Below are 24,270 nucleotides of genomic sequence, written 5' to 3'. Positions count from 1 at the left end.
GTCGGCGGCTGCAGAAGAGCAGCTCGAGGAGGAGAGAGAAGCACCGGTGGCTGCAGATGAGTTGTGTGGAGACGGGGAGCCTCGCGCTCGGATGGCTATTTTGGGGACTATCGGTGAATTTGTGGAGGGAAACGAGGACTGGACACAGTATGAGGAAAGGTTGGGACACTTTTTCAATGCTAATGGGATTACTGAGAAGGCTCTATTCTCCTGAGTGCGTGTGGAGCAAAGACTTATAAGTTGATAAAGAATCTGGCCACACCGCGGAAACCGGGGGACATCCTGTATGAGGAACTGGTCACGCTCGTGGCGAACCACCACAATCCAAAACCGTCTGTGATAGTCCAATTACGCTTCAAGTTTCACAACCATTTCAGGAAGCAAGGTCAGTCTGTAGCCAACTTTGTAGCTGAGTTACGGCAGCTGTCAGAGCATTGTGATTTCGGGACAGCATTAGATGATATGCTCCGTGACAGACTTGTGTGCAACATTAATGATGATGCTATACAGCACCGCTTACTGGGGGAAACCCCACCGTTGACTTTCAAGAAAGCCCTGGAGATTTCACAGGGTATGGAGATGGCTGCTAATAATGCCATGGACATTCAGAAAGGAAATGGAGGCGCACAGACAGCAGCAGTGCACCAAGTCAAGAGGGAGACTGTTAAGCATGCCAAACGGGTGGAGTGTTTCTGGTGTAGGGGGACACACTATGCAAATGATTGCAAATTTAAGCCTGTGCTATTCACACTGAGATCATATCCCATGCCACAAATAGTCCATACTATGGACTTACGGCGGATGGTACCACAGACGCCAGTACAATGGAGCAGTTTTCCCAAACACTGCAATATGTGGATGAGAGCATGGAGATTCACTCCGACTTCCTTGGATTTTGCAACGCTCCTGACAGCAGCGGTGAGACCCTGTTCAACTGCATTAGGGATGTATTTCTCAGGCTGAACATCCCAATTGAACGTCTCCAGGGATACTGCTTTGATGGAGCAAGTAATATGTCAGGACGGTTTACGGGTGTTCAGGCATGGCTTAAAGAACTATGCCCAGAGTCTCTGTTCGTGCAATGTGCCAACCACTCCCTGGACTTGGTCCTTCAAAAGGCGGGACGTGAGGTGAGTCTTATTGCCGACTCCATGAATTTTGTTCAGGGCATAGCTGTGGTTATCCGCGAGTCATATAAACGAAAGGAGCTCTACGAGTCAATGTTTGGCTGCGATGAGGTGGTTACCATACTGGCCATATGCCCAACAAGATGGTGCATACGCACCATAGCCATTAAGCGCATGTGCACTGCCTACAGAGAAATCATTGGAACTATGGAGCAGCTCAAGGATGACAAGTCTGTGAGGGGAGAGGCATGAGCCAAGATTGGAGGCCTTTACAAACAAGCACTGAAAGCCAGAACCTACTTTGGCCTCCTGTGTTGTCAAGCGCTTTTCGAGCCCTGTGAGTCAGTGGCAAGGAGTTTACAGAACACCAAAGCCAGCGCACTTGGTTCTCTCCAGTGTGCTGATTGACTAAGAAAGCGCATGGAAACACTTCGTGATGATGCAGTGGTGAACAGTATGCTGCACACAGTTTCCACAGCAGGACTGAAAATGCCAGGTGCGCAAAGGTGGACAAAAACCCCAGGCCGTTATTGGCACACAACGGAGCCAGAAGCAGATGTGCAACATTCATGGCGAGGTGAGTTTTATGAGGCAGTGGACTTGGTTACAGAGGAACTGAAGAGGAGATTCGACCAAGATGGCATGAAAACAGCAGCTCTCAGAGAGCAGGCGATCATTAAAGCAGCCAATAAGGAAGGATGTAAACTCCCTTCATCTTCCCCTGCACTTTGACAGAGCCCGACTAGAGACCCAGCTGAAAATGATCGGGGACGTTATTGGCGAGTCGCCCTGCAACACCATAAAAGACATCGCCGCAAGCATAACTAAACTCCAGCCACAAACAAGGGCTCTCTTCAAAGAAGCTGAAAGCCTTATTAAACTCTGCTTATGTCTCCCCATCTCAACTGCTTCATCAGAGAGAACATTCTCCACCCTGCGCCGTCTGAAGACGTGGTTACGTACATCTATGACTCAAAAAAGACTGACACATCTTGCTCTTATGCATGTTCATGGTGATATTTTGGACTCTCTGGACATTAATGCCCTAATGAGGTCCTTCATCAGCGCTAACCCGGTGAAGAAGGCCACGTTTGGAGTTCTGTGACACAGAGGGTAAGACATATTTTCTTTCTGAGATGCTGCCGCCGCGCAGGTGCTTGTGTCTTGGGAGACCGGGCTTTAAATTGTTTTTCTTTGTTTGATGTTGCCGCCGCCCAACGTATGTATGTGTGTCTTTGGAGACTGGGACCTGGCTATATGTATTGCGGTCTTGTTCTTGTTGTTCGAGTCTGGTCAGCATACTGTAGATATTACTTTTTCATTTTTCATACTTTTTTGCAAATCATTTCTCACGAGGAATGCTCATTCAGTGACCATCCGAAGTGTGGGTGTGTGTGTGTGTGTTATATATGCGATTATATGTATGTGCCAATTAAGTCATCCCGCCTCCCTTCCCCTGCAGCCCCCCCTGTTTAAAATACATTCCCGCGGCTATGGATTGAACCTTTACTCTGTTTGGATTTCCAGTCACTGCTGCTCCCTGGACATGATGGCATGGTGTTGTGGTGAAAATAAAGGCAAAAGATTTGCATTTATGTGACACATAAGCCCAGAGGCCAGCACACAGAATTTTATAAACATCTCACATTTATCCACAGTCACACAGTACATTCATCTAAAGACAGCTCAACACTAAAACGTTCATGTGTAGGTGTTTGAGGTTTAGTGGCTCAGTCAATATTCTATAAGGAATTAAACCCAAACCTGCAATTACTGCACCGATCCAGCTTTCTAAAGGGACGTAATGAATAATCTGCTTCTTCTGCTCTTCATCTGTATGTCCACCTTTGTGGTTGCTTAAACATCATCAGTTTGAGTCTACTCTTCAGAGTAACACATGCATTAGAAGTCTGTTAAATGTCAAATTCTTAGAAAACTACAGTGGCAGGACTGCAGCCGGTTATGTAAGTATGGAATTAAATTAGAATTTAAAAAACTTGATGGTGAGAGAAAGTGTTTTTTTTTGTCTCTTTACTACCATCTTCTGGTCGAAACAGAAGATAGCAGCATGCCCTGCAGTTTCTAAAGTGCTTCTCTATTTTACAAAGTGCAATCCAATAAGTGTAACATAGATATTGCTATCATTGTGAACTAGATTCTCTGAAGGGGAAACTCCTTTGAAAGCAACACTAACATATAAAGAGGGGACAGACAGAGATCTCTTATATGGTCCTTGAGACTGTCTTTTGGTTGCAGCTACAAAGCTTTTACACTCCAAACATCAGATATCAAATTCGATGTCTGACAGTTGTCAGAAGGTCATACATGAGCATTAAATCTCAGAGCACATAGTAGAGGAGTTAACTGATATGAACACAGCTCAGTCCTGCAGCTGTGCAGGATTTCCTGCTGGGATTGGGGTAATTAGTGTTTATACACTGGCTGTCCAAAAAATAAAAGAAGTTGCCATTTGGATTTAACTAAGCAAACAGGTATCCATTGGATAATTACTGCAGTGATGAATACGTTTCAGCTGCAACAACTTATTTAACTCTAGTTGATGCAGTGAGGAGCTTCTCTTTTCTTAAACAATTATGTCAGAAGACATTTCCCGTGTTCATGGAAAGGATATTTATCTGTCTCAGAAGGGTCAAATTATCAAGCATCAAGCAAAGAAAACAACTAAGGAGATTTCTGAAACTACTAAAGCTGGATAAAAAACTGTCCAACACATTATTAAAACCTGAAGAAAAGCTACCTGGGTGCCCCCAGCGATGTTTAATAGTGGAAGTAAGAGCATTTCCACATGCACAATGCGAAGGGAACTCAGAAGATTGGGACTAAACAGCTGTGTAGCTCTAAGAAAACCACCGATCAGTGAAGATAATCAGAAAAAAAGGCTTCAGTTTGCTATGGAGCATAAGAATTGGGCTCTCGAGCAATGAAAGGTCATGTGGTTTGATGAGTCCAGATTTACCCTGTTCCAAAGTACCCTGGAAGTACTCTTCTTGGTAAAAAGAGAATTGGATGATGTGATGGACTCCTCATACCTAGTGTGGACATGCTGTACATGTTCCAAGATGATGATTCCAGGATTCATGGGGGTGACATTGAGAATGAGTGGATCAGGGAGCATGAGACGTCATTTTCACACATGGATTGTCCTCCACAGAGTCCAGACCTCAGCCCCACTGAGAATCTTTGGGGTGTTCTGGAGAAGACTTTGCGCAGCGGTCTGACTCTCCCATCATCAATATAAGATCTTGGTAGAAAATGAATGCAACTCTGGACAGAAATAAATGCTGTGACATTGTAGAAGCTTATCGAAACGATGCCATGGCAAATGTGTGTCATATGAAAAGCTAATGGTAGTCCATCAAAATATTGGAGTGTGCGATTTTTTTCTTGGACAGGCAGTGTATATTATCTTCAAAATGTACAGAGAAAATGGAAGATGCAAAAAAAAAACCCATTAGGGTCAACACCCAGTGATTACTGCTGTGTAGATTGGAAGATAAACAACCTAAATGAGGAGCTTTGCTATATTTTCTTGTCTTTACCAGGGGGTTGCTGACTTATTATTTGATTCGCATTTGACCCTCATATAGCCACAACGGTCTTCAAATAGATCTGTTCAATAAAAGTTTCTTCATCAAAATGTCATTATATTCATGCCATTTGTGTCAAAACTCTTTTAAACATATTGTAAAACAAAGCGCTTAAACCATACGTCCATGATCCTTTCACAAACAAGCAGACTTCACCAATAGAAGTAATGCAGGCAATTCCAATTCAGTTATGTGCAAATATCTATTTGACACAAGCACACATTTTTTAAAAAAAGTAGGCAAACGCCGTCATTGGTCACAAAGAGCTGCAGTTTCATTTATTGTCACAAACAACATCGTAGGAATTTGAAATCTTGAGGGGTTTACTGCAGTGGTCTATTGTTTTTCCAAAAGGAGAAAGGAGAACTCACCAGAGAGGTAATTTTTACATTCATGTAACGGTGGCTACAAGTTCTTAGAATTGGCCTTGTTCTTAAAACACACATTACCCATAATGTAAGCAACAGCATATTTTATAGATTATTGTCCCTGTCTGGTAAACAGCCACTTTTTCCCCCGAAAGTACTCCAAATACCCCATTTTATTACCCAGTATTTCTGAGTCAAGATAACTGATTAGTACTCGTTATAACAAGTAAAGTAGCCTCTAATGGTAGAATTGGTGAAGCTCCTAATCATCTGCTCATAGAGATTTTGATGAGTGGTTAAAAGTTCTGAAAAAAACTAGCAGTCAAGTACACAGTACACACAGTAGTCCCAGAGTTGTCTGACCTTATTTCTATGACAGTTATGTTTTTTAGACAGCACCACCTAGTGAATTGGAAGAATAAGGGAGCAGCAGAAGCAAGAGCTGCATTTCCAGCCCAGACAGACAACAATCAGCATACTGAAAGTGAATGACACATGATTAATTTTTAAAAAAAACATTTCAGATGTGAAAGTTATTGTTAGTTTGCCAAAGTGTGAGTTAAGAACTATAATAGTCTTCAGGCACCACAATAAACCTTGAAAACCAATCATCATTTGACAGAAAGCACTATTTAGGTGGAATAAGCTTTTTAAACTCCAAGTTATATGTTCAGTGCTGCACACCGTAGCTGTCATTCTGGTAGGTGGTGCTGTTCTGAAAAAACAAGGATCCTACAACTGCAGTCCTGAGCTTGTAGCCCTGGAACTGCACCTCCCTCCACTGCAGACATATAGTACTGGTGTGGTAGACCTTGAGTTAAGATTTTTATCTACATCACTGGATGCTGACAGTGAGAAAAGTTGCCATCATGGGACAACAATGGCAAATATAAAACTGTCAAATGATAACAGGTGACTGTATAAGACAGGAGATCTTAACAGATGCCCTTCATTGTTCAAAGATAGTTTTGGTTTTGGATGTTGATGATCTTCTTCTGTGTCTGTCCTCTGACTCTTGGTCAGTGACTCTAACGTCTTCCCAGTTGGACCTTTTTTCTGTGCCCTTCAAGTCTCCTCTTACCATAAGCAAATTTAACTGTTTTTTTTAAAGGTTCTTCTTTGACATTTCTCCTTTATCAAACAGGGACAATTTAGATATGGACAAGAACCCTGGGAGGTTGGTCTTCAACAGGAATCAACATGAAAATGCTGCAGTTGTACACATTTCTGAGTTTCACTGATAAAACGTTCCCCACGGCTGTTGGAAGTATCATCATAGATCATTCTAGTATCTCTCTTATGTGTGTCCTGTCTTTAAGATGTACCTCTACAGCCTCAAGTCCAGCTGAAGAGGAGGACTCGGGTCAAACTGTCCACCATCTTAGAGTGTTTCTGCAGGTCATTCATCCCTACATCAGTCAGACTACATTATATCTTCACTGGTCTGCCTCATTTACCGCTGCACTTCTTCCTCTTACATAAATGTTTCACTGACTTAACTGTTACAACCTCATCCTCTTATATATAGTGTTCTTAGCTCCTTGATATACAACATGGGTCCAAACTGACCCATATTCAGTGGAAAATGGGTATCTCTTGACCCATGTTGTGCCTCAAAGGGTTAAAAATGTCATGTTGTGTATATAATGTTCTCTGCAATTTTTGCACTTGTTTTAATATATTCTTAGACTATCCTTATATCCCTGACTTTTACGTTGCTAAAACAGTGAACTTTCCCCAGGGTTTGATCAATAAAGTTTGTCTTATCTTACACAAAGTTACCTTTAAACATCCTAAGAGCTTCAGTAGAGGGAAGCTGGACTTCTCTTTTTGGCTCTTGAAGACATTTCACCTCTCATCCAAGCTTCTTCAGTTTTGAGGGGGAATCCCAGGCTTATTTTGTCCTCCAACTCAAATGTCTAATGGTCTATTATTGACCCAGCATTCATGTGTCTTGAGGTATGAATGAAAACAGAGAGAGATGGTAAGACTGCATTATAAGTACCTTATAAGTGGTGTTATAAACACCATTTCTGTTTAAAGGCGGCTGTTTTAGTTGAACATACATGGCTTCCTTCACTCCTTTCTCAAAATACCTGCCTCCTCTATCCAGAATGGTAACATTACTGTCCTCAAAGTATTGTCCCTTAAGCTTCAGATGCAGTTGGACACTTGTTCTGAGGACCTGGTTTTAACTGGAGTAGTTGTTTATTTTCCTCTATGTACAGGTCTGTGCACTCGTTGCTGTGTTGGGCTGTGTTTACAACATTGTTCAGCTTGTGTTATATCTTCAAGTAAACCGTTTTTTCATCTCAACACAGTTGCTGGGTCTAAACTGCACCAGTTTTGTGTTTGGAGAATATTTTTCCCAAGTAAAAAAAAAAATAGTTCTGCCAGCTTTTTTGTTCTCTGTGATTGCTTTGTTAGTTTGATGAAGGCTCAGTTGGGATCACCACAGTTTTTCACTGCTTTCTTGATGTGCATATAAAGCACTCCATTGGGGGTGCGTTTCCTATTAACTTCAATGTCAAAATTATTCATCCTGCTTCTTTCTCAGGTATGGATTACTCTTACATGTAAGTACAAGTAACTACTTCATCTCTTTACTTCCAAGACAGAAAGACCTTCTCTGAAACCAATAAATAATCTTTCCTCTCAAGTCTCACAGCTGTGTCATTTATGGTGCAACACCTCCATCTGGTGTCTTTAACTGTGAACTGCATTTGGAAAAAAAATTCTGTAATTATCTGGCCATTTATTTTCTAGAACTGTTTTCATCAGAATGAAACTTTTAACCAAAATATACCAATGAAATAAATGACCCCAGCACAAAACATAGAGCTTTAGGTTTTTATAAGACTTATAAAAAAGAAAAAACATAACACTATAACCAAGGCATGTCATACATTGTGTTTTTTCTTTGTTTCTCTGAGGAATATTTACAAAACTGGCTTATGTACAGATAGCAATAACTCAGAAATGGAGAAAGCTACATATTGTCTAGCACAAACAACCAGTTAGCATAATGTATAATAATATATTTGTTATGTACAATGTAACTGGCAAGGCTAGAGCAAGAAAGAACATAAAGATTCTGCAAACGGTGTACATAACTTCAAGTATCTGTCTCGAGGTTTCATGGAGGAATTAGTCCGATGGACGCAGATTTCCAGCAACAATGACGAGAAACCAAAAATCTGGTCGAGCTGCAAATGGTGTAGTGTGTCTGGGAAAGGACAGGAGGAGCTCTAGCCATTGGAAAAGACAACACAGACAACGAAACAAATGTGGTGCCACAGAACAATCACTTCTTTGATAAATGCCCGCTTTTTAAGAAACCTTTAACACAACCGAGGGAAATCTCCTCCACACATAAAGTGATATCCAGCTTATTGGCCTATGGCACATTTTTACTACTCTGAATAACAAATGTGCAACAGGCAGAAGAACAAAAGGAAACACAAACATACCGTTGCTCAGGGTAAAATAGTAGTTATTGACATCTTGACTCTATCTGTTGACAGGAACACAGACGAGAGACAACATGTTTTACAACAGTTCACATGTCTGACTTTATGATTTAACTAAACATCTTAGGTATCCAGAAGTAACTTCACAACATTCTGAGGCCATTCAATTGTCTTTGTCAGAAAACGTACACCTCCAAACAGGATCTCCATTGTACAGATGTGTTTCATTTCAATAAAAAAAAAACCTTCATAGTAACTGCAAAAGCATAAACCATTCATCATCTAGTACCTCACATGTAAATTAAGGTCCAAATATCATGAAACCATAGTCAGAATTGCACAGTCGTATGAAAAGAAGAACTAGCTCGCGTTAGGAGAGATATGACTATTCTTCTCAGTTAGCAGTAGTTAGGTCTACTCTAATTATAAAGCCGCTATGAAGGAAAGTGTGGCCCAAGCACAGGCCATTTGTCTTAACGTTTCCAAGTGCATAAAACACTAATGCTACTTCACAACGTTCATATAACAACACTGTCGGGATAGATAGTCTCCCTTGTTTACATTTCAGTTTAGTGTTTCCATTTTGGAAGGAAAAAAAACGTCCATATACAACACGACACGGGCTGTGGCCGGTGCCATGTCTCTGAAGTCCCTCAAGGCATGTCTCAAACGGCACCCGTCCAAGTGCACTGCTTTTGACAAGACTTACACGGTAACTGTCAAAACCTGGAGCGCCATAAATACTCTAGTGTAATTTGAAGACCTTAGAGTAAAGCAGCAACAACAGTTTAATTGAAATTTCCGCTCTTGCACGGCTCCAAATGAAATTCCATCAGGTGTCCGATTATCAGTCATGTCAAAAAGCAAGACGCACTATCGGAGAGTGGAGTGAAATTTAGGTCCGTCCTCTCAAAATTTGTGCATTTCTAGCAGAAGGGTACCATTTGAGATTCTGCTCTGGTCAGCTGCACTGAACCACACATCTTACTGGCTCTCTCCCCCCTCAGCAGACGGTGAGAGGCTGGGGCTCGCTTTCACGCCGCTGATTTTTCTTCAGCAGCTGAATGCGGTTGTGGCAGTAGAACTTGATGGCTCGCCAGTCACGATGGTTGCTGACCAGCAGGGGGCACTGCTGCAGGCAGCGCTCGCAGTCGGCCTTGGCAGGGACTCGAAGCTCGTTGATGTTCTGGGTCAGGTGCTCCTCGACTGCTGCACGCTCTGCCTCTGACCAGGGACGCTTCAGGACGCCTCGCTTTCCTGCAGCGGAGGAGAGACAAATGGAGCCACAGATTAAATTACTTTTCTGTGAACTTCTGTCGGTCGGCGTGAGGACAGTGAAACCTTCAACAGACCTCCCACCAACGCTCACACTCTAAAAAGGCACGAAGAGCCACAGAGTCTGAGACATCCAATGTCAAAGGTCTTAGAGATCAAAAGACGTTCAGTTCTGTTCTTTGCTTTTATTTACAAACTTAAAAACTGAAAAAAAACCTAAAATACAGCTTTGTGGATGTTCAAATGTCTATTTTCTGATAGATTTAAGGATTTTTCGGCTTAAATGTTCAAAGTTCATTCTCCAGGAATGATATTAAAAACTCAAAAACAGCTAAAAAGAGGACCTCGTGGTGAGGCTGTCTTTTCAACAGCTGTTATCAAGGCCAATGATAAAATGGGACACTTAGTGACACTGGAAATGTTGTGGCAGTACAGTGAAATTGAGGTGTGTCGGTGAAGTACAGTAACTGAATGAAATGAAGTATTTGTCATTTTAAGTGCTTGGCAAAGGACAACGTTTTTGTCTATCCACTTCACAGGTACAAGACAACATATTATTTTCTCATAACTGGTACTACTTCATCACTTTATTACTACTTTAATAGGTCCTGGCATCCAATGAAAATCAACGCTGCTGGACCAGATTTCTAGTGGAAAATATGGCTATTTTTTGGCTTTAATTTAACATTGCTAAAAATAAATCCTACAACATCCATTTTTGTGTTGTCTTCAGTTTAATCACTATATTGTCAAACATATTGTCTCAATGACTTCATGTTGTGAAAAAACTCCAAATTTCAATCTTAAAAATGAAAATCTACTTTGCAGCATTATTTTGGCAACTGCAGGCCTCTGTAGTTCATATTAGGATAGAGGGTTGGAATTTCTTTGAATGTTGCCTTTTAAATGACAGTCTTATTAGATTTAGGCCACTTTACGCCAAGTCTAATGTCTACAGAATTTAACTTTGATATATCTTGCTTGTTTATTTATTATTTCTCAAGATTTACAATAAATTTGAAATTAAAGTCACTCTATATCAAACCTGTTCATATCAATAAACAATAATTTTTTCCTCCCAAAATACTTTTTTCCATTATAAACAGACCTTTAATATCACATTTCCAAATCATTCCGTACCACCCAACAACCTGCGTGATCCAACAGGAAGAACTGCAGAAGGTGTAAAGTTCATTAGTCAACAGAAAAGCTTTCCTGCCACTTAAAATAAGAGCATTCGTGACACATTATTTTGATTCTGTTTTACTGGTTTACTCAGCAGTGTGCATTTCCTGTGATCCAACCAGTGACTTTTCTCAACTAGGATAAATGCGAGCAACTTCTGCAAGCCGTTGAACCTTTTTTTCCCCACTTTGTTTATCTTGTTTAACAGGGTTCTTGCACCATTTTAAAAGTCAAATTTAATGCTTTTTAAGACATTTTAAGACCTCAACAAATATAATTTAAGACTCAAAAATGTCATAATTTCTGTGGTAGAAAATACTGTATTTTATTGTAAACACAATCAAAGCTCACAGTTGGCATTTTTTTTTCTCCTCCCCATTGTGATGCAAAACAGAGCCAACATAACATGCACAAGTTGCATTATGTTAACCTGATAACCTCCGGCGGGATGAGCTCGCCCAGTCCCTCCAAAAAAACACGGTGCGCCAGGCCACCGGGACCGGCCGGCTCCGTGAATTCCTCTTGCAATTATGTCCAATCACCGCAACTTTCCCGCAATTTTGGTCAGCCTCCTGTGAGTTCCACTAATCAAAGCAGTCCCCAGCTCGAACGTAATGCACGTACGTGACCGAATTCACCTCCGTGTTTAGGGCAGAGGGATTTACAGAGCTGGCCAGTCCCGGTGGACTGGCGTACTGCGTTTTTTTTCTCTGGCGGTGAAGTGAAGCTTATCATAGCCAACTGAGAGGTGGCGTCTGAACTAATGTTGGGTTGTGCTGGAAGCAACGCAGGGATTAGCCTGACCTCGCTAGCTGCTACCACATACCGCTGGTGTTTTTCCCCTCTCATGTGCGACTCTACTAGCCTAGCCGCGCCAGACAACCCACGGCAACGAATTTAATTCTCTGCCAGGGTGGGTCTAGTTACCCTCCATAAGGCTCGAGGCTGGATTCTCCTAAAACTGGCCAGACGATCACCATGAAGTGAAGAGTCAGAAGGTGGGCGTAACGAAGTGACGACAGAGGCGTGACGATTCTGACAAACAACCAGCGCACAATAAACAGTTATCTTTCGACTCGGCTTTGGACACAGCCCTTAAAGATTTGAAGCTAAAATTCAACTTGAAAGATAAACAAAGGACGGCACTTAAGTGTTTCATTGAGAAGAAAGACGTATTTGGACTTATGCCGACGGGATATGGCAAATCCTTAATATACCAGTTGGCTCCGCGGCTCTGCTGGTTGGGAAGCTAATGGGACTTAGCCACAATCCGCCGGTGCTCTCGGAACTACGTCAGCCTATTCGTTGCGTTGATTGGTTGTATACCTACCCAATTGCTGCAGAGGGCTTTGATAGACAACCTTTTAGCCCACCCACCTCCCTCCCTGTCGAGCTTCCCTAGACCCTTGTGCCGTCAGAAACATGGGTGTAGCGTGGCTAGGCTACGACTCTACGGCTTTGAGCCCCATAATCCCTAAAGAAAAAATCTTTTTGCAGACTTTGCACATGGCGTTGTTGTTGTTTTTAGCAGGGGCCAACCACCTCTTAAATAAATCGTCTTCCATCCATTTTTCATTGTATTTACACTTCCCCATCTTTGCATCTTTCCGCTCACCTCGACAACCGCGAATGGTGACACGTCACGCAGCTGCCCGACGCTGTATGGTACATACCGTATAACATCTCCTATTTACTGCAAGCTAAGTTAATGAAACAAATACAAACTATTAGAAAATTTACGGCAGGTCACAGTGCTTTCCCATAGGCATTAAACGCACAGTCTGGAAATTTAATACCTACAGCAAATTTACGGTAAATTTCAGACAATTTAAGACCTTAATTACCTGGATTTTAAATTTAAGACATTTTAAGGACCCGCGGGAACCCTGTTTAAGGTGACAGTGCAATTGTTTTTTAAAAATGGTACCTGCACAGTTTTCAGTGTTTAGCCTTCAAATCATCCTCCGTTTGATTAAATTGTGCAGGTACACTTATTCTTGACACAAACAAACCTGATTTGGGCTGACCTGAGCCTCTCCTGCATTTTGCGGGCGGAGGTGGAGGTGGCGGAGGCGGTGGCTGGATGTTCTTGAGCTTCTTGGGTCGCCCCACCCGCCCGTTGTTCTTGCCCTTCCTGACATACAGCAGGGTAGGTGTAGGGTTCAGAGCAGGAACAGGGGTGTTCATCTCGGGCTTCTCCTTCATGTGCTCCCCTTCAGACTCTCCTTCTGAGTACGAATCTGCAGAGTTTCCTGACATAACTGGAGAGAGAGAAGTGAAAGGTTTCAGGGAATGAGAACGAATGAAAGGTGAGAAAACAAAGAGCAGAACTTTCTGTTTTCTATTAAACTCCATTCACACACAAACATTCCCAAAACCTGGAAGAAAGGTCTTGATCCCTTTGTCAGCCATTCAGCCATTTATCCGACTCACCATCCAGTTCCAGACAGATGTGGTTCAGGCTCATTCCCCTGAACAGCACTCCATCTCTCTCTCCACACAGCACCACTCTGCCCACTCTGCCCATCAGGCCTGGGTCTTGGCCAATTCCGGCACAGTTCTGTGTCACGTGGTACTCTCTCTCAAGGAAATGCTCCAGCCTCTCTACAGCACTTCCTCCTGGCTGGCCAGGCTCCTCTCCTTCTCCTAGAAGCAGCAGCTGGGTTAGGATTGCTACCTGGCGGCGAACCCTGGTCTGGGTCAGGGCTCGGGGATTGCGGGTACCGCTGGAACGAGCCAGGCTGCGCAGGAGGTCAGTGCCGCGTAGTGGTGTAGCAGGAGAGTGGTAGGGTCGGGCAAAGACGTATGGGTTTGTGGGGTCAACTCCTACGTCCTGCCGTGTCTGCAGAAGAAGCTCCAGGCAGGGTTCACAGTGGGGGGGTAGGATGAGGGGCTGGACTCGTCCACGTTTACCCTGGACTCCAACTCTGGGGAGGTGAGGAAGCACCAGGCGCTCAAAGGGGGAGAGGGAGGCCTCCAAGGGTGTGAGAGCGGGAGGAGCACCAGGGGGGACTGGGACAGGGCACTGAGGAGTAACACGAGCGCGATATTCAGCGATGGACAGTTTGGAGACCTCGCACTCACGTCGTCGGTTATACAGAATAAGGAGGGCCAGGCTGGAGTGACAGAGAAGGCGCCAGGCCTCAGCAGACTGCAGCTGGCGTGACAGGGACAAGAAGGCCGAGTGCTGCAGCCGACGTAGGTACAGCACCAGAGAGGACAGGGACGAGAGGAGGGGCAGCATGTGGTGACGCCCCGAACTACTGAAAAACAATGAAAGTTAACCATTAGCAAAAAAAAATTTCCTTTAAGTAATTTAAATTACCATGAAGTAGTGCCAACGTTTATAACCATATTTTAAAATGTAACTTTTCGAGCCTGGCATGAACCACAAGTAAATACCAAAATGACACCGTATATCAGAACCAGAAGACAGAAAAGAGAGGTTTATAACTTTCCAACAGTCCTTGAACTACTCATTTGCGACAAGCTGTGTTGTAGTAAACCTTAGCCAAATCGAAGCTTAAAATGTTGATGATTTAAACAAAACCACTGTACAGGTCTCATTTGATCTAACTGGATTTTTTATAAACTAAAACGTCTGCGCTCCTTGTCACAATCGTGAAGCCTTCACTGACTTGGCAGTGATCAACAGTCACTGGACTAAAATTGAGGGTCGTTTCAGCAGCACTGGCCTTAACTGCAGGCTGTGTTTACGCAGAGCAGATAAGAGACAAGTTTGGACACAAATATAAAAAACTAAAGTAGTCAGATATTTATAATATGTACAGCCACATTTTTTTCCAGTAATGGTAACACATGTAGGCACTTGGAAAAATGTTGAACATGTTCCAGCTTTTATCATTTAAAAATATTTAAAGGAATTCTACTTTTAGTTGTTTTTTTATGTTTTATGGAGTTATAACTTTGTTGTATTGCACAAGACATTTGTTTGCGCTCTCTTCTTCTGGCTCTGATTGTGCTGTTTCCTTAGAGGTGTAGGATTTTATACTGCAGTGAAAAATAAGTTGCCTGAGGTTTAAAGTTAATGAATTACATGTTCCCTCTGTCTAGTAATCTATACTCCTGAATTTATACATTGTATTTGCTATCTTAGTTTATGCCCTCAGTTTAAATCATTTGGAAAAATTAAAAGACATACGTGTTTGTAACAGCAGGAAACTAAGTTATGAGTTGTTGTGTCAACTCTGGGTCACTTAGCAAATGAGTGCTAACAGCTGTTCACACCTCTGCTTTGTTGTAGAGGGGGACAAATACCAATGAACTAATTCCTTCAAATTAGAAGTGTTTACACAGATAATGGATTTTGTCCTTTTCCACTCAGTGGTCTTTCTCACGTTGTTGATGGTACATTGTTTTAGCAGTTTGCAAGTCATCTTTGAAAAGTACACAGGAAGAAGTTTTAGGAGGACAATCTGCAGTAAATGTTGCTCCTGGGCAACACACTGGGCTACAATTTAACTAGATTTTGACCTGAAATACACAAATATGAGGCCTTAGCTAAAAGCACAATGTTTTATCTGACATCTGTCAAGTTATTTTTGCAATAAACTGTTATTTCATCTGTAACCAACTTTTTAGTAATCAACATCAAGTTACCTCAGCAAGTCCTTTTCCTTATCCTCTGTCCCACTTTCATCCTCCACCTCCATTATTCCATTCTCCTCCTCTTCCTCTTCTTCCTCGTCCTCCTCCTCTTCTTTTGGTGGCTCTATCTCTTTGGCCAATGTCCTGCTGTAGGACTGAGGACACACCAGCTCTACGTCGTCCTCCTCTTTGGGCCTCTTTACCTCCACAACCTCCACATCTTCTTCATCTTCCTCCTGTTCATTCTCTTCTACCTTTACCTGTCTTTCTTTCTTCAGCTTCCTCATTGCTCCCTTCCTGGACTGCGTCACAGCCACGGGCGGCGGGCTCCTCTTCAACACAGACACCGCCACAGCGTTCTGTCCTCGTGGAGGAGTCAGCACAGGAGGGGTGGAGTTCCTCCCAGAGGAAGCAGGGGATTGGTTGGCTGCTGTGAGAGTGGGCGGAGACATGGAGAGGTCCTGGACACCAGCTTGTGCGAGATCTGAACTGCGGCTCTGTCCTGCGACGTGCGGCAGCTTCGAGTGTTGCTGGGTGTGAGGGGCTGTGGCAGGATTTGTGCTCTGTGCATGCAGACGGGGCATCTGTGTGTAGCGTTCAACGAGGGCAGAGCACACATCGGGCTGGTGGGCGTGGTGTTTGTCTAAGTGGCGACCTAGAGAGCGGAAGTGACGTCCGCAATACTCACAGGTTTGGCGCATGGAGTCTATGGACACCCCTCCCCTGGGGACATTTGTAGTGACGTTGCCTGTGGTGCTGGAGCCCAGTGGAGCCGGAGGTTTGAACATAGCCTTAGCTGAAGAAGAGGAGGAGGAAGAGGAGCAGGGAGGGGAGGACTGCGCCGGTGAATGGGATGAAGGAAGCGGACGGCTGTGTTGAGAAACGCTGGAGGGGGAGACGGGTGATGGCCGCCCTGGTGGGGTCCGATGTGGGGTCTTTTTCTTTGAAGGAGTGCCGCGGCGTTTCTTCCGCCGGCGCATTGCGCGGCCACGTGGGCTGGAGTTGTCCTCATCTCCTGCATCCGAGTCACTGGCGTCAGAGTGGGAGATGGGGGAGGAGGAGGGGGAGAGGGACCAAGAGGGGGTGACATATTCCTGCTGCTGTTGTTGCTGCTGTGTGGTTAATGACAGAGGCTCTTCCTCCTGGAGTAGAAAGAGAACAACAGACGTTTTTTGCAGTAGTAATGAAATTAAAAAATTGGGCACATTCCAATGATTATTTTGGGGCTATTACGTACTACAGAGACTTTCAAACTTTTTATTCTCATGCCCTACAAAAAAATTTCTCCCTATGTAGAGAGCATATTTTGCTTTCAAACTTTGAATCTTTTGGGTCTCTTATGTCTTTTGTGACTTCCTAACCAATTGTTTTCTTCCGTCTTGTAAGAAATCTTCAACTTGTGTTGTTTTTTCTGAATAAATTAGAATACATCTTCCCAACCTAGATTGTGATGATCTTTCATTTCATTATTTTCTTCCCCTCCAATAAAAATAAGTGCATTATAATTAACTCAACTTGCCATAAATAAGACTGATAAGAACTTAAGGCTTAAAATTTCGACACTACCTGCAGTCCAGAAATGCTTTTAGTGCCCAACCACTGTAGGCCCCCCCGAGATCTACCAAGCCAAGCTGTGCCACTTACTGGCAGCATTAGAGTTCATACCAGTGAAGTTTTAATATCACTGCTTACATTAAAACACTAACATTGAAAGCATGTTTAATTTTTGCCAATCTAATTAGATTTGCAGCCAGGAGAGTTATTAAATTTGAAGGCAATAAGCAAAAGGTGGGAGTCACTGGCGAGACAATCAACAGTGTATTGACAGAGACAGTGATAAGCGATTGCAGTAATGTTTCCCAACTGGACCATTTAGCACAGAGAGGCGACAGACAGCACAATGACTCCAAGCATAGCCAGATAAGGTAACCTATACTGTTTTGCTTTAGAGGAGTTTACCATAACTATACATAATAAAACAATTATCCAGTGGAGGGGGAGGAAGATTTTATGATAATGATTATGTTGAGTCTAACATCGGTGTTTTCCACCCACATCCAGACAGGTGACGTGCTGCAGGAACAGCAGTGTATCACAGCCGCTCACTACAATTCTAATTATAGAGTGAAACCAGTGATGGTTTTTACTCCATAGATATTAAACAACAACACTTGTGTGCAGCAGAAATAATTATGAGATGCTGTGTCAATATTTACAATATATAAGACTCCCTCATACAGTCAAGGTCTTGTTAATATTAGATGGATCTGTTGTTATTTTAGTTTCTAGTGTTGATTTCAAAGTTACTGAAGAAATTACATTTGTCAGATTGACGTTTGGGAATACTGGGAACAACATTATCATCTTTCATTTTATCATTTGCACAGCAAACTTATCAAAGAGTTGCCTATTTACAGCCAGCAGCAGGCGAGCCATATTATCATTCATTTGGAGTTGTACATCTGGTCACCCAGCAAATGTAAATCCAATCTTCTTTTATCTCTTTTTTTGGTTTCTACCAACTCCTGAGGGAAATATTTGCCTCTCTTGCTGTTAAATGCACCAGAATGTTGACCAGCTACTCTCTAACTGTGTTTGTCCTCTGTTTGGCTGATCAACAAGTGTACTGAGGTTTTTTGTTTTTTTTTTAGAGCTTTTATGCTGAAAACAACAGCATGATCGCAGTAAAGGTGAAACTTTGACTGACATTTTCATGCCAGTCCAAGCTATGGAAGTGTTCCAGCTGTCTGGCATGCAACATTGTCTAAAAATGAACCTTGCAACTCTATATTTTGTCCCCCCACTGGTCACTTTTAAAAACAACAAAACTGATGTTTTGTGAGTCTAACGTGTAATATTTTTCTTTTACCTTCTTGATATTGTTGTTATTCTCAATGTCAGAATTACACTCGTGTTGCGCTGGAGACACAGTACCACGGAAACCCTGTGGGACACAAAGCACTCACATTAAAACAGCCGGTCATTAATGTTTGCCATCACAATCAACCTCAGCTGTCACTCAGAGAGCAGAAAAACACAGGCACAGAGGTTGATCAGGACTCCAAATGTCATGATAACAAGCCAAACAAAAGCAGTAAGAAGGTGTATGCTACAATTAAAACCTGAAAGAAGTTGCTTTACACTTAATCTCAGCAACATATTCAAATTTCAAAGCACTTTCAGCAGTCTTGGGTCTACTTCAATATCTAATGTCAAATTCTCCAAATTGTCAATTTAATTTTCTAAAATGGATTCTGGTATCATCAGTTTCTTGAGTAAATTGATCCAATCTAATGAGATCCATTAAAAGAACAGATGTCATGTAATAACCATGGTTACTGTTGCTAAAGCACTATAGGTATAATGAGAGCTGGAGCTCAGCCATCACCATGGTAACCCCATGCCTTGCTTAGCTCGTGCATGTAGCATGAATGTGTGTGCAGTGGGTAGTGTAAAAGAGTGTGTGCATGCCTGACAGACAGTCAGTGTGTGAAGCTGATCAGCAATGTGTGAATACACATATGGTTGTCTATCTGAAGTCATCTGAGATATTCACAGAGCGTTAGTGTATTTCTACACCGACGAGGACGAAGGGACGGGACAGACGGATGAAGACAACCTAAGAGTGAGACAACTGTCTTTCCTGTACCTGCTGAAGTGACTGGCTTTACATTTGAAATTGACTTTACAGTTGAGCTTAAATTTTAGGTTTTGGCGCAGGTTACGTTAAGAATTACGGTTAGAAAGTGAATAATTGGATAATTAGACTGTGAAAGGAGTCCAAACATGAGCAACTCTGCTCAATCACAACATCCATCCATCCATTCCCATTTTTCCTTTCTCTCCCTGAGAGACACTGTTGAACACCAGTGCAAAATAGTCTGTCAAGCGTGAAGCCTTCGATTTTAACACCAAGTTTTGATGTTTCCTCAATGTTTTGGATTGCTGACAATTTTTTGCCAGCTCAAAGGCCCCGCTGCACTGGATATATCCAAATTTTTATCTGGATTTATATCCGCAGAGACAATAAAATGCATTGCCAGATAAGTTGATGTTTTTTTTGTAGGCTTTGGGAATTCATGTTGTCAAAGGCCATGTGTAATACCAGCAACATTTGTGAGTAGTTGAATGCATCTGCCTTTCATGGTACTGACCAGGTTCTCTCCCCACTCTGTCAGGCTGTAGTCCACAGTGATCTCCTCCCCCTTCGTGATGTCTCGTATGGCGATAACGACCAACCGCACCTGGCTGCCACAGTGGACCTCTCTGATACGGCAGTTGGGGGAGGGAGGGAAGGAGCTGGCTGTTGGAGCCGGAGCAGAGGCTGTCGGGGCAGCTGGGGCTGTGGACGCAGGGGTCAGAGAAGGGGCCTGAGCTGAAGTTGCGGTGGCCGGGGCAGGAGCGGGGACTGGTGTCGGGGTTGGAGCTGAAGAAGGAGCTGGAGATGGAGCTGGCGTGGAGGCTGAGCAGGAGCTGGTCCTTGATCCAGTGGAGACTTTATCATGAGTCTGCTCCAATGGACTGCTGGAAGGTAAAGGGGATGTACATTAGAAATAATTGTTGATATTCTTCTGTTCTGTGGTTTTTTTTTTAAAAATTTTGATCATCTTAGGAGTCAAAACACATGCTCTGTTTCTACCTTTCCATCTGTGTCTAGTGTTGAAATGATTAGTTGATTCACAGAATGTATTAACAAGAAGTGTTGAAATCTATCAGTCATTTATCATGAAAACTACCTAGCACTTCCTGGTTCCAGCTAGGAGCTTCGTTTCTGTTCTCTGTTACTGTACTGTAAATGTAGATGTTGGGCTTTGGTGAGACTAAACAACCCTTTTGAAGACTTCATCTTTGTGTCAGGGAAATTGTGACGGACATTTTTTACAACTTTGCCATTTTACTGAAAAACACAGAGATCAGCTTTTGTGAAAAGTAACAGTCAAATTAAATGGTAATGTTGGTCATTGTTCATGGCAGTTCCAGCATCATTCTCGTCTATTGTATTCTAATTTATGTAGCTCATTGTAAGCAAATGATTTCAATGTGGGATAACAACTTATACTGGTTCGTAGATCCAGCTGTGCTCTTGTGTGTACATGACTTCAGTGTGTGTGCGTGTTTATGTTACACGATGCTCTGAACTTCAATGAAGATATACGGACAGTAGGGACAGAATGGTAATGGTAATCTTTTCTTCTAGCCCTAAGGTAATTTTTTTCTTTTGCTGTAGGGATCCACAACAGTCACATGAGTGTAAAGCAAATAGTAAGAATCCACACATACAAGCTTGTGCCGGTGCTTCAGGGCAGTGAATCTCAAGCCCTAGCCCATATAGTGATGCTGATTTTCTCGCCTGCTGACTAGTCAACTGCATTCTTCTGACATCTCAGGTATAAATCAGCCTGATTTTGTAGATAAAATGAAAACCTACAGGGTTCCTTGGTCCTGAGGATATGCTGTGCTCAGACTAAGCTGTATGTGCATGCTGAGTTAAGATTCTTTACTAGGGGTTTGAGTAAAAGAAGACATGACTTACAGCAATTAATAGACCCACACTAATTGACACTCACCAGTAATGAGGAGCAGGCTCTGTGTTGTAGAAAGGCCCGTCCAGGGTGGGCCGCTTATTTTCTCCTGCTTCCTTTCGATCACCTGAGAGCACAGCAACAGTCAGTATAAAAGGATTACCAATGAGTATGCATGGACACACACACACACACACACGCTCACACGCTCACACACACACGCTCACACACACACGCAGGTCATCACCCCATCTCTTGGAGCAAATACACAGGTGCATATAGCAGCACATATGTAGTCAAGAACACACACACACGCACGCACAAAAGTAGGTCACACTCACCAACACACTCTCCACCCCCACACCAATCACACACACACGGACAGATACACACACACAAAAACATGCACAGTTGATAGCTGTAAGAATATGGCACGCAGATATAACACACACAAACACACACCTGGGCTGAAGCTGTGTTCAGTCACGCTCTCCTCCTCAGTGTGTGTAACAAAGACTTTCACGGGTGTTCCTTTTCTTTTCCTTCCACAGCCGCGTCTGCAGGAAATACACACATGCACAGACACACAAATATGCTCGATTATCATTTAATCAATCTGCCTACTGGCCAAACTTCACATCAATCAGGTCAGAGAGTGATCAATGGGCTAATGGCCATGTAATGATTTAATATCAACTGCGTTTAGTCCGCCCATATATGCAAACAAAATAGATTAAAAAAAAACACAAAGTAGACATTTAATTATTTAAACTGTTCTTTACTATGTATGAGTCTAACATGAACAAAATGTGGATGAGTTTTGGATTTCACACAATCTGCACTGACTAACCTGGAGGAACTCAGTTTAGTAAGTCCAAGCACAACAAAACTGCGGGCAGAGACATCCTTGAACATACTGATTTTGAAACTTTGCCATCTTTCCTCATCACAAACCAGATTCAGAAATCAAAGACAGCTTTGGGCAGAAGTACACTTGAATGTTAATGATGCCTCAGAAGTTTTAATATAGAGGCCACAAACATTACAGTTGAGGAGGAGTAAGCCATCTCACAGTTTAACCTCTTCACATTTATTCCACTAAGCCGTCAAAGACTCAGATATGAATTGGTATATTGTCCTCTTATGGAGCTTCATAGGCGATTCAGGGTAGCCAGAGTGTGAATACGTCATTCCAGTGCATTCCCAACTCTTAACCCTTAAAAAGCAATTATTTCACATTATGAATAAAAAGGCAACATGGTGTCAACCTGTGGAGAATCATGTTACCACACAGCCAAAAGAAAAAATGTTTTCTCCCAAAAGCGACCACGCTGTCAGTCAGGAGTTTCAGCATTCTTATCCAGCCTGATAACAAGCAGTCCTTTTTAAAATTCCTTACAGAGAGGAATTAGCTATATGATCGCTACCCTACCACGTTTTTACACTTAAGGAAAGAAACCAAATGGTAAAAAAATAAAAACAAATATCCAAATAAAATGCAATCTAAAACTAATCGAGTTGTGATTTAGGGTCACCCTGCAGAGTCTGGTACCAGGGATGTGATTTTTCCACGAATTCGTGGAATTCCGCTTTTTTCAGGGATGGGAATTTACCGCGGATCCGCGGATTTCCTTTAAAGTTTGAACACTTTATTGTCGCTGATACTCCCGCGCGATGGTAACGACGTTAATGATAGCTTCTTAATGGTAACGACGTTAACGATAGCTTGTTAACGACGATTGTAAACGGACCAGCGATTGGAAGTCGCCGTGCCGCCGCACCCCCCCACAACTTTCCGCTAGAATCAGAACTTGCTGATCCCATCCCTGTGGTACATTCAGTGTTAAAAACCAAAGCGCATTGCGTGCATGAGTGTTTTCTTGTGGTGTAGCAAGCAATTTATGATTGCTCATAAAACACAGTCAATATTTGTTAAAAATTAAATCAAGCATTGCTAACAATAACATTTACTTGCAAGGCAGTCTTCTTATTTTATATGACCATGTTGACACAGTGCAGCTTTGTTTTAGTGCATTACTGCTTGTTGATCAACATGGACAAATTCATAGAAAAACTTCTCAATTCGGACTTAACAGAATCCTTCAGATTAACAAATAAGTAAAGAAGAATACAAACATCTCCAAACACTTAACACCAGCCAGATAAATAGTCGCTGCAAGACAATGATGTTAGCAAAAAAGCATTTGTCTTGATTGTTAAATAAAGCATTTCTTAAATTTAACATAAGATGTCCCTCAAATTATGGCTTAGAGTTGTAAAATTCTACAAGTCACTTTGATATCTATTTTGTCTGGATGTACAGTTTCATAGTTGAAAATAATTTAAAATGACAAAAAACAAAAACTACTCAGCTCACACCTTTCACATTTTCACACATCAATAGTTTCAATACTGATGAGAGTCAAGTGGCAGAGACACAATAAGGTCTAAATTGAGAAATTAAACCTACTTTTGTGTGAACAGCCATTTCTGAATAATGACAAGATCGGTCACTGTAAGATTCGCCAATCCAGTTGGTGTACATTCTTGAGTGCCCTGAATCAACACTAAGGAGTGTGCCGTTACCCCAGAGAGCTCAAATTCAGCAACCTGTGTGAGCCCAGAGTGGCCAAGTGAGATTATCTTCTTCAGACTAAATCCATGCCAAAACAGGCACGCTGAGAAGAGCCAAACTGATCCAAACTCCTAAATCTGGGCTAGTTCTGTTACCACCGATGTCAATATTGTTTTCCGTCAGTCTATTTTTTACTCACATGACATTGGAGGCTCTAAAAACTAGGCCATAGGAAGATCGTGCTTTGGATTTTAAAGTGTTCATTAGTGTCTGTGTTAGAATGTGCATGTGTGTGGCCGTGTGCGTGTTTGCAGGCAGACAAGAGAGAGTGAAAGAAAAAACAGACGGGAGGAAGAAAAAAGGGTTAGCAGAGAATAAAGTGAAGCAGCTGAAAACAAAGCGAGAAAAATAGGAAAAGGGAGCAAAGAGAAAAAAGACAGAGAGAGAACAGAGAGAGGGAGAGATACTCATTCAGCAGAGATATCAACCAGACCCACTGTCTTTCTATTGATCCACTCCAATCCCATCTGGA

At 42.5% G+C, this 24,270-nt stretch overlaps 1 protein-coding gene across 4 annotated transcripts in view; it reads right to left on the bottom strand.

Annotated features, from left to right (window-relative positions):
* Positions 1-7,939: 7,939 nt before the first annotated feature.
* Positions 7,940-24,270, bottom strand: part of si:dkey-117m1.4 (uncharacterized) — a 22,707-nt gene continuing 6,376 nt past the window's right edge. Inside the window, exons 2-9 of one of the 4 annotated variants that reach the window (XM_022206825.2) lie at positions 21,626-21,720; positions 21,209-21,290; positions 19,796-20,165; positions 18,511-18,585; positions 15,654-16,783; positions 13,467-14,293; positions 13,046-13,294; positions 7,940-9,830 (exon numbers count right to left, since the gene is read on the bottom strand). In XM_022206825.2, coding sequence (XP_022062517.1) covers positions 9,577-9,830; positions 13,046-13,294; positions 13,467-14,293; positions 15,654-16,783; positions 18,511-18,585; positions 19,796-20,165; positions 21,209-21,290; positions 21,626-21,720 — 3,082 coding nt within the window. In that variant the 3' untranslated portion in view covers positions 7,940-9,576. Of the gene's footprint in view, positions 9,831-13,045; positions 13,295-13,466; positions 14,297-15,653; positions 16,784-18,510; positions 18,586-19,795; positions 20,166-21,208; positions 21,291-21,625; positions 21,721-24,270 lie in introns of all 4 variants that reach the window. The other 3 variants (XM_022206824.2, XM_022206823.2, XM_022206826.2) reach the window with 3 other exon arrangements.

This window comes from Acanthochromis polyacanthus, chromosome 3 (genome assembly GCF_021347895.1).
Source record: "Acanthochromis polyacanthus isolate Apoly-LR-REF ecotype Palm Island chromosome 3, KAUST_Apoly_ChrSc, whole genome shotgun sequence".
Classification (NCBI taxonomy): domain Eukaryota; kingdom Metazoa; phylum Chordata; class Actinopteri; family Pomacentridae; genus Acanthochromis; species Acanthochromis polyacanthus.
The sequence above is the reverse complement of the archived record's forward strand: the minus strand, read 5'-3'. Positions and strand labels throughout refer to the sequence as shown.